Genomic DNA, 10,701 nt, shown 5'->3' with positions numbered 1-10,701 from the left:
GAGGGGTAAAGGGAGACTTGCAGGTTGAAACAGTTTAATAATGGTAATAAAATGAAAACAATTACAGTAATAGAAAATATAAATGGGCAATGCACAATGCAATTGCTCACCATCCACTGAGCAATACCCAGCCCGTTCCCGGCTAGCGATCCTGAAATACCAAGATCCCGCAATCGCAATCCCGGAAGCGAGCGAGAGAGAGAGCCCTTTCCCGATCTATTGTCCTCTATATAATAAGCATGACATTACATGATATGGAATATTTCATTGGCCAATTTGCATCTGGTGATCTGGCCGTGCTCCCTCCCTGCTTCTTGTGCACTTGCACACGGGCAGAACACAGGGAGTTGGGGAGTCCTTGAAATCTCAGTAGGAGCTGAAAACATCAGTGTGCTATCAGCATTCTTCTCATACCAAACCCAATGCTGAATCCCAAACACAGCACTATTCTAGTTACCAAAAAGGAACATTAACTCTACTCCAGTCCAAACCAGGACAATAAACTACAAGAACTACATACTTGGTTCTCTGTGTTGTATGAAATTATGGGAAATTAAATTATATCATAAAAGGACTTTTTCCCTACGCGGTCCAAAGAAGATATGCCTAAATACAGACTTGTCATCTAGCAACTACCCCTGCAGTTAAGTCCCTAAGAATACTTGAAAGAAGGTAGAATTAGAGAGGTGTTTGCTGAATAGCTTGGAGAATCTGTGCATTAGCATGGTTTGAAATAAATCTGGTGCAGAAACTTCAAATCTTGGGAGTCTTCTCAAGTAGATCTATCTACTTTTCACTTCTTTTATTGCTTCCATTTCTATTGTTCCATTTAATAATTACTCAATATTATTTCTTTCCTTAAGACCCACACTCACCAGTGTGGGTCACTAAATCATGAGATCTGAAATCTTACACATTATACAATGGTTACAAAATAAAGTAACTGCTGCATGTAACATTACACACACACTGAAACTGGCTAGTGCAGTATTTGCACACGAGAAAAGAGCTTTGGCTTAATCCTAATTGCATGATTTTATTAAAACAAGGCACATTTTATTTTATTACATTACATTTTACATTACATATTACATTACATTTCATTTTTTTACATTACAGTGTCGCATGTTCATTCTGTTCTATGTTGGTCACAAGATCCTTTGTGTCACTAGTTCCAGGAACTGCGTCAGTATTAAAATACAAATTGTTCTCAAAGCTGTCATTTGTTGACAAGCGGTTCTTTCTCCTTTTGTAGAAGAGATAGCCTGCAAGACCACTTCCAACTAGGATGAGCACAACAATAACTACAACTCCTGTTTTACCATGGTTCAGATTAGAAGATTTCTCGTCCTTTGTCATTGCTGAAAACAAATACAAAGAAATCAAGAGGGTGCTACATACTCTATCTGATTACTGAAAACTATTTCTTTAGAAAGCATGATGTCTTAAGCAAAAGTGTTCCATTTGTTTCAAAATAATGAGACACATTGGTAACAACATAAAACTAACTGATTTTAAAACACATTTAAATTTAAATTGAAAACACATTTAAATAAATTGCATGCTGTATCACAAATTACTATTTTTTTACATCTGCATTTGGATACTGAATGGAGTATATTGTATTCTACTAGGAAATCATATGCTCCTAGGAAACAGATAAGGTACTCAGGTATATTAAAAAATGTGAGAGACAATGCAGAATATGATTTGTTCTTTTTATGATCTTACATGAGACTGTTTTTTGTCTACTTGAAAGACAATATTCTTACCCTTTGTAGGCATTTCAGCTGGTGGCATTTCAGCTGCTGGTGGCATTTCAGTTGCTGGCATTTCAAAACATTGAAAAAGTCTTATGTTATTATACTATTGTTATTTATTTCTATTTTATTTATTATTTATTTCTATATTTGGAACATACTGAAAATCATATTCACAGAAATATATGGTAATACATACCACTAAATACTGAAAACACTTGGCTTTAGTCCATACAAAGCTATATACACCTATCAAGTCATAGCACAATGGTCTACTCTATTCTGGTCTCATATGTAGTTATTTATGTAAACTAGCAGAAAAGAAGAAATATCAAAGAGCTCCATGGAGACAGATTCTGACATCAGTGTAAAACCAAAAGAAAATCTACACTGCATCTTCAGGACAGAGATGATCGAACATAATCTTTAATATAATTACAAATTCTTGAAGTACTTGTTATATAAACATACCAAGTGTAACAAATTTGGTTTGCCAACAGACATTAATGGCCTACCTACACAGACAACTGAAATCACTCATGAACACCAAAGTGTCTTAGCACTTATTACATCCAAACTAAAATGTTTGTAACTCATTTAAAACGTAAGATCTGGACCGTGAAATCTGGCTTGCTGGGAAAACTGGGCTATCATTTAAGATGAAGATCCATGTTTTGCCATGTGGACATAAAATCAGTCTATAACTAAATCTTGAATCCATGCATCGTGTTTCATTCTGAAAAAGGTGAGCCCAGGAAGTTAAACTATTTTTATCAGTCCCCACTTACATTGCCTGATTTCATTAATAATCCAACAGTCTCGACTTCCAAAGATTTTCTAGAATGCTGCTGGAGTGTCTGTTAGCCCAGATAGTTTTACATTTAGAAACAAATACTACTCTATATTTAGCTTTTCAGAGTAAAACTGGGCATGATTATTTGGATGTTTCCAAGAGTTTCTATCAAGTAAATTATCTGTTAATGCTGTTAAAATAAAAGCAGTTCGTTACTTGTCTGCACTACATTGCCATGCAGATCTATGGAAAAGAGGGAAACTGAGCTTTCTGTATTTGCACATTTTTCAAGTGTTTTCTGGAGGCATTGCATGCTTGCTACATCACGTGTTGTGTCCAGTTCTAGACTCCCCTGTACAAGAGAGAGAGAGGAGGAGAGCTACTGGAGGGTGTCCAGCAAAGGTCACTAAGATGGTGAAGGGACTGGAACATCTCTTACATGAGGAAAGAGATGTGTGAGAAGCATCTCTTACACTGAGAGACCTCAAACTGTTTCACCTAGAAGAGAAGGTTCATGAGGGATCTTATCAATATATACAAGTATTTGAAAGAAGAGTGTAAAGATGATAAAGCCAGGCTCATCTCAGTGGTTCCCAGTGACAGGACCCCAGAGGCAGTGGGCACTGAAACACAGGAGGTTGCCTCTGAACATCAGGAAACACTTTTTCACTGTGAGGGTGACTGAGCACTGGCATAGGTTGTCCAGGGAGGTTATGGAGTCTCCATTCTTGGATGTATTCAAAAGCCATCTTGACATGGTCTTAAGCAACTGGCTCTAAGTAGCCCTGCTTGAGCAGGGGGGTTGAACCAGACAACCTCCAGATGCATCTTCCAACTTCACCCATTCTCTGATTCTGTGAAGATAATGCTACCTTATGTCCAAAAGCTCAGTGTAAAAAACAGTATCAGAAATGTAGCAAGGAATAGGAGGACATAATTTACATCATGTAAATTTGGAAAATAATCCTCTAGCTGCATTGCTTCATTTGACTGGAAATTTTTTGGACTAGACGCTTTTTCCTTTTTCCTCACCAAAACTTGTTGACTGACCAGGTTTGATACAGCGCTGGTCATGCATACTATGCACATCACTGTTGGGTTTTGGTATGAGATGACTTTATGCTAAACATACTTACATGTTAAACAAGCAGTATATTTAGGGGTATGAATCTGCTATTTCTGAAAACTGTGAGTGAGATGCCATGAACATAATATGTCTAGTCACTATCTGCAGCACAATCAACTAGCACCTGTTGAACTGCTGATTTACTTACGAATTGAAACTGGATTACTTATGGAATAGATCTGCTACAGAATTTCAGATTACTATGGTAAAAATTACCTCAAGAAATGGAACAGAAAATACCTTCTATTCCATGGGAAGACTTCAGTGACAGTTTTCTGTTTGCAGCCTCTTCAGAAAACGGCAAATATAACAAGCCATAGCAAGTGCAACTAAGTAAAATCATGCTTCTAATACCCCATTTATTAGCCTATAGCTATTTAATAAATTTTTCCAATTCTGTACATGGAGCATTATCACAGCTTTGCAAATCTGTGTCAAACCAAGCTGCATTGCTATGATAGCATAGAACTCAATTGTGTCCTGTTATCAAGCGAGCAACTATATAGTCCTTGCACTGACATTGGCATTTGGCTGACTCCATGGCATTCCAGCTCAGGAGGATAGGCTGTCTGAACCTAATTCTAGAAAAAGTAACTATAGCTTTCTTCTTGAAATTGCTCAGTATCAGAACAGGTGAATGCCAGTACCAGCACAAACAGGTGAGTTGAATGGTCAAAAAGGAAGGGTGGCCATCCATTTTAACACTTGTTAACTACATCTATGACTATTATGGATAGAGAATGAAAATAAAGTGCCTTTTTGTTTGTCAATCACAGAGTAAAAAGACAGGCAAGTAGCTCTGAATGAATGGCTATCTCTCATAGTTCTGCAGTATTTCCTGTAGAAGATACAGTCATCATTACAACTATCTGAGTAAGAATAATTTTGCATGAGGGCAAATTTGTAGAAAGGATTGCAGAATTTCTCTCATTTCCAGTCTTGTAGAGGAAGTGGGCATATTTCAGCTACTACATGCATTTCATTCTTCTCAGTAAATATTAGTAAGTAATTTTGATATTGCAATACATGCTGGAAGAAATTATTAGAATGACTTTTAGGAACACATATGCACTAGATGTCCTTACTGCCCAAATTTGCACATTCAGTTATTTCAGGACACTTTAAGTTTAGCACATTCATACTATGTTATTTGTTTTGCACATTCACACTATGCTATTTGCTTTGCTTTTCATTCATTTATCTTCTCAAAACAGGAGAACACAGAGATAAAAGGTCCAAAACTGTTCAATAATTCACAATTCATAAATACTCAGTTCACACTAACACTACTTCATATTCAAAAAATGTATGCACTTGAGTCTGCCAGAGAGAAGTAAGAGAAGGGTACTCCCTGGGCAGAGCAAAGGCTATACCCTAAGGAATATATTTTCACATAGATGAGACAAATTTTTGTGTGCAAGGCACAGTACTAACATTGTGATTACTCAAGAATTATCAATACAGAGCAGGCAAACTTGTTAAGTGTACATACTAAGTACAGTTAAGATAGGAACACAATCTTTTTAAAATAATTCTGAAGGGACTTGAGCACTGGTCAGAACTTCTGCTTTCTGACAAGAGTTATTCTATCTTTTTGTTGGCATGCAAATATACATCTCTTGACATTTATAAATACATAAAATATCCAGCTAAAATACACTGTGTGTAACAACCATCTACTAATACTAGCACACAAGGAGCATATGCCATAGATAAAACAAATTCATAAATATACCACTTACTTTTTGGCTTTTTACAAACATAGCCTTTGTAGGAGGAGCAATAGATATTATTCCAGTACCCAGAGTTTGCATACATTTCAACACAGTGCTCGTTTTGTTGAGGGGAAGGTTCTCCTACATTCCAGTTGACAAAATTCACTACAGTGTTGTCTAGCCACAGCCATTCTCCTAATTGGAAAAACAATGAATACGGAAAAACAAGAGAGTATTCATTTCCATCTTGACACCTGCTCCACATTTATTGCCTTCCTGAGAAATCTACTTGTGGCCACTCTTGAAGGCAGGCCACTAGATTATCTAGATTTTTGGCCTGACACATCATGTTGCCCTTAAGTTTTTATGCAAATGATACTTTGATTTTTGGAAAATGGCAGGCCAATCTGGCTTATGCTGTTACAAAAGCAAGCAAGTTTAAAGAAGTATCTCCCACAATTTATTGCAATGGTGCAGTGTCAATTATTTATTCAGTTTATAGAAATTACTGATGTCAAAACATAATTTATCTTCACCAGAATGCCCTTTATTTCAGTAATTTGTAGGGAGGTTTTTCATTACTCTTTTCAAAGCCCCCACTGCAGCCTTGCTAAGTCTAATTTTATTCTGTTTGTTTTTCAGTTTCTGCTCCTTTCCACTGACTTTACATACACTATTTTCCTTCTTAAATATCTGCTTCAAAAATCTTGTGATTACTGTTGTTCAACTATGCTGGGACTTTCGGTCTCTTCCTTCCTGTTCCTTTTTTTCTTCATTTCTTTTAATAGTGTTATTTATTTAGAATAAATGTGCCCCTTGTGACTCCTAAGTTGTACTCAAACCAGCAAATTGTTAGACTCAGCATGAAAGCTATGTTTTGTTTTCTTACAAGATTTTTCATATTTTGCTGCTTTTTTTTTTTTTTTTCATACCTGCTACCCTTTGTGTCAGGGCATGGCATCTGGATACAAATGCTTTTCCAATGATATGAAATTTAGCTATGCAGTTATGCTGAAATCACTATAATCACTATCTAGTAATATAATGATATATACTTGCTGAAGCAGCTCTTGTGTTTATGATCACTATAAGAACTCTATTGTTCTGCACCTGCTCTAGAACCACTTTAAAAAACATTTTATGTGTCAGTTAACTAAATGAGTAAACCTCAGCTTTGTTTTATATGTTATGGTTATAAATCATTACTCTCTTCAAATTCTTTCCTCCTCCACTGAAAGCTTTCCCATTTCCTGGTTAAAATTTAAGTAACATGTAATTGAATACTTGTCTGATCCCCAACGAGTTTGTCACTGAAGTGGTTGAGCTGGTAGTTGTAAAAAAAAACCTCCAAAGCTCATAAAAACCCTACCCCAAGTCATCTTAACAATTCTTCAGTCCTGCCTCTGACATTGTTACACTGGAACTTTTAGTTTGAACAGCACAAAACTGAAGTAAATTTTAGGTCTACTGTAAAGACATAAATATCTATTTAATTGAATACCAATCATATTAATGAAAAAAGCAAGAATCAGAAAGTTTAAGATTTAATTAAAACAGCCTAGTGCCTATTCTCTCTTACTTTATCTTCCTTACAGTTAGGCAGAAAATAGAAAAACCTGCGATACACAATTCCAAAGACTCTAACAAATCCAGCTTCAAAGTGAGGCTGTTCTGAGGGCCAGCTGTAACTAAAAATGGGTGACTGGTCATTCTGGGATGGTGATTCCAAAGGCTAGAGCTGATATTAGCCACATTATTCTCTAGCTCACAAACTGGAGTATCTCAATGACAAGCACATCAAACCGTGGTCTCTCCACATTTGAGAAGAATCATTTGACTTTGGCTCAACTCCCAACACGGTCCTGTCAGTACTCTGCTGTATGCACCTTTGTGTCTTTGTTGTGAGTTATTTTTAATGAAGAACTTGCTGTGCCTGGACTTTCTGTTATATACTACTGGTTACTGCTTGATTACAATTGACCGGTTTCCCCTATGATGATAATATATTGCTTTTCCTAATTTCACTTTTTATGTATTACAGAAGTACAATGTGAAACTTTCAACATCCATGTCAAACAGCTTGTGACAATTATTCACTAAACAAAAATATGTCAAAAGTAAAGAAATTACCATCCACATTTCTGTACATTCCTGTCCAAAAAGTTGATGTTTTCCCTTCAAGTGGTTCAATGGTGTATGCCAGAAAGTTAGCTTCAGCTGAGTCTTCAACTGATACCAAAGAGGCACCTGGAAGACACGTAGGAAAAAAAAAAAACTCTTAGAGACATAAGCTTCACAGTGTAAAACATTCTCATTGTTCTGTCAAATGTCAGTCTTATTTTTGCCACTGATTATCTGTGCCAAATTTCAGAGTTTGAAGTTCAAAATGGAAACTAACTTTGAATAATGTCTTATGAAGGACTCTAGCATAGTTGCTGATGTATTTCTTACGATGATTTCCATGGCACTGCGCTAGCATTTTGTTTGTTTCGTCATGGCAAGATAACTGAACAACAACTCTGGGCAAAAATACAACAGGCTAATATGGTAACCAGAATAAATTTCTACAGATGTGTTACTATTTAAAAAAAAAAAAAAAAAAAAACAACCTACATTTAAAGTTTTTAGTGAACTGTATGTGTAACTTCAGTCTGTGCACAATATAACTTTGCACATTAATGATTAAATGTTTTCTGAGCCTTTGTACAGCTCATGTATAGCACAGACTTTGCTGACTTTCTGAAGCACAGTCTTTAGTGTAACTCTTTAACCAGGTCTTTTATTTTCCTACATTCTCTCTGTAGCCATCAGAGAAGGAGAGATCATCTTGGTCATCTGTTGCCCAGTTAGTGCACTACCCTGCTAGTCATCCACATATGACACCAGGCATTCTGCCATGATTCATTCTGTATGATGCTTTAGTAAAGTCAAGAAGTGACAGCATCAAGCCAGGAAACAGAATGAGCTACATGACTTTTCATGGAGTGGCATTAAACATAGGAGAAAGTGCATCTCAGTTCTTTTTAGTGTGGGGCTGGAATACTGCCAGTAGGTATGGAGCAATAGCTGTGTTTGGTACTTGACTGTTTTGATTTGGATGTTCAATTTTTGAAGGTATTTTTCCTCAAGTAAGAAAGGCACACAGAGAATTAAAATATAACAATAATTTGAATCACAACTGAAATTCTACTATGGTTCAGAATTCTACTATGGGTAAGATAAAATTGGAAAACATCCAACTGCAAACCCAGAGTGCAAGCAGGAACAGCAAAATGTAGGAGAACATGGAAGGTTCCTCTTTTTTCACTGTAGTCTTTATGTTTTTTCTAATTGTTCCTCTTTTGCTGAATGGTATCAGATGTTTGGTTACTGTTAGGTTTTGTGATAAAAAGCTTCACTGCACATCCACAAGGGAGCAGAGAGAGACGATGGCAGATGGGGGAACCTTTCCCTGGCTACTCATAGGCCCATCACAGGAGCCATCGGCCCATCAATGGCCAATTTCCACAAGCCCAGAGAATTAAAGAGACACAGTGGCAGGGGAAGAACCCAAATTATGGACATATTCTTCAGGTCTCTCCTAGGGCTGTTGCAGGACATATTCATCCCTAGTTTCCAGACGTGAAACCCATAAAGACAAGTCAATGTAAGAGTACCTTTCAGACTGAGGGGAATTACCACCTAGGGGTATGGGACATCTGATAGGATACAGAAAAGCATTTCAGGATTGCACAAGACTTACTATGAGATGTTCAGGGGAGGAACCAAAGGCAGAGAAAGGGATGGACCTAGGTGATTTGGGAGGAAGAAGCATGGGAAAACAGAGGGATAAGGGGATAAAAAGACTGGTCATGTATAAAAAGTTTTCTGGTCACTACTGTTGTCTGGCCATGCCTTGCACCTGATCTGGGCAGACAGTCCTATCTTCTTACTAAATTCTATTTCTAACTGTTTTCATAGGTGAAAAACTCTTCATTCTGTGTGCATGTGTGTGCACAGGGGTCTAAGTACTAGCAACTGGATTGGGACCATGAATCAGAAACCCCTGTGTCCGTGGTGCCAGCAACTGGAGTACATGCAGTAACACAAGTTAGTGTGTGATCATCAGGGAATAACAAGTCAGCCTGGCCAGCAAGTAAGCGAGCCAGGTGTGTGTGTGTATCAGCAACTGTGAGTTCACAAGCTGAGCTCGCTATCAGAGGAACCAGGTGAGCCCCAGCCAGTTGCTGGAGGGACCTTAAGGGCTGTGGGTCTCCAAGGATAAGACCTGCTGGTATGCATGCATCTCTAAGCATGAGACCAAGGAGGGGATGGCTACTGGGGGAAGCAGGGTAGCTCCAGCTAGCTCTGTATGTGTGTGTGTTCCCGTGTGTCTCTGCAGGCAAGACCACAGGGGATAGACTATCTGAGGGACCAGCGTGTGCATGTCAGAGACAGGGTCTGTACCAGTAACAGGAGCCAGGCTGGTGGCCATGGGGGCTCATATTTCCAGGTCCCAGCAACTGAGGACACTGAGATCCATGGGCCAACTACTGGGCAAACTGAGTGCTGTTTGCGCTGTTTGGGCAAACAGCTGCCGGAGAGATCCACATTGTATTAATGTATATATTCCCACCAACAGACCTTCATCCTGATCAGCTGGAGAGAGGAACACAGTAAGGGTGTTGGTGCAGGCTGTGTTCATGTGAGTGCTCTGTGTTTCTGTCTGTGTTTATCTGCATGGCCAGTCATGATTATATATGTAGATGTGTTGTATATGTGTGTGTAGTAGCCTACAGGGAACACACACTCAGTCTTGTCACTGGTTTGACTTGGGATCATAGAGCCAAGGCAACTTTGTCTCTGCTGGGCTGCTGGATTCAGCCTGCCCTAACAATTACCAGTAAAGATTAAGGTTAGCATTGAAGGGAAAGGAATGTCAGTCACAAGAAGTCTTAAGTCTACCAGCATTCAAATTTTAAGTTCCTCATGATGCCAGTATTTTACCACACGCATTGAAACAAATGGTCAGTGCCTTTTTTCAGGAATCTTAGTTCAACAGCAAAAGGCAATTCTGATGTAACCGCAGATTCCAACAACAAAGATGTGGGACAGCTGCAGACAACCTGAATCAGTCAGTGGAGGCATCTGCTATCACATACAACATTATCATTCAACTCCGCTCAAGCTTCACCTTAAATGAAAGACTTTCATTTGCCCCACTCTTGTTATTGAAAGTCTGTTTCAGAAACTCGACCTCCAAAAGAAAATAAATGTTATTTATTTTCTCACACAAGCTTATTCAAAATTATAATCATTCCACTTAAA

The 10,701-nt window shown here is 38.0% G+C and overlaps 1 protein-coding gene across 1 annotated transcript in view; it reads right to left on the bottom strand.

The window, feature by feature from the left end:
* Window positions 1-437: 437 nt before the first annotated feature.
* LOC104357856 (macrophage mannose receptor 1) overlaps window positions 438-10,701 on the bottom strand; it is a 66,173-nt gene continuing 55,909 nt past the window's right edge. The window contains exons 27-30 of the mRNA XM_032991375.2: window positions 7,525-7,641; window positions 5,422-5,589; window positions 1,773-1,826; window positions 438-1,361 (exon numbers count right to left, since the gene is read on the bottom strand). Coding sequence (XP_032847266.2) covers window positions 1,114-1,361; window positions 1,773-1,826; window positions 5,422-5,589; window positions 7,525-7,641 — 587 coding nt within the window. The 3' untranslated portion in view covers window positions 438-1,113. The remainder of the gene's footprint in view (window positions 1,362-1,772; window positions 1,827-5,421; window positions 5,590-7,524; window positions 7,642-10,701) is intronic.

The sequence above is a fragment of the Tyto alba genome, unplaced genomic scaffold (genome assembly GCF_018691265.1).
Source record: "Tyto alba isolate M040663 unplaced genomic scaffold, T.alba_DEE_v4.0 Super-Scaffold_38, whole genome shotgun sequence".
Lineage (NCBI taxonomy): Eukaryota > Metazoa > Chordata > Aves > Strigiformes > Tytonidae > Tyto > Tyto alba.
Note: the sequence above shows the minus strand (reverse complement) of the source record. Positions and strands in the feature narration are given on the sequence as shown.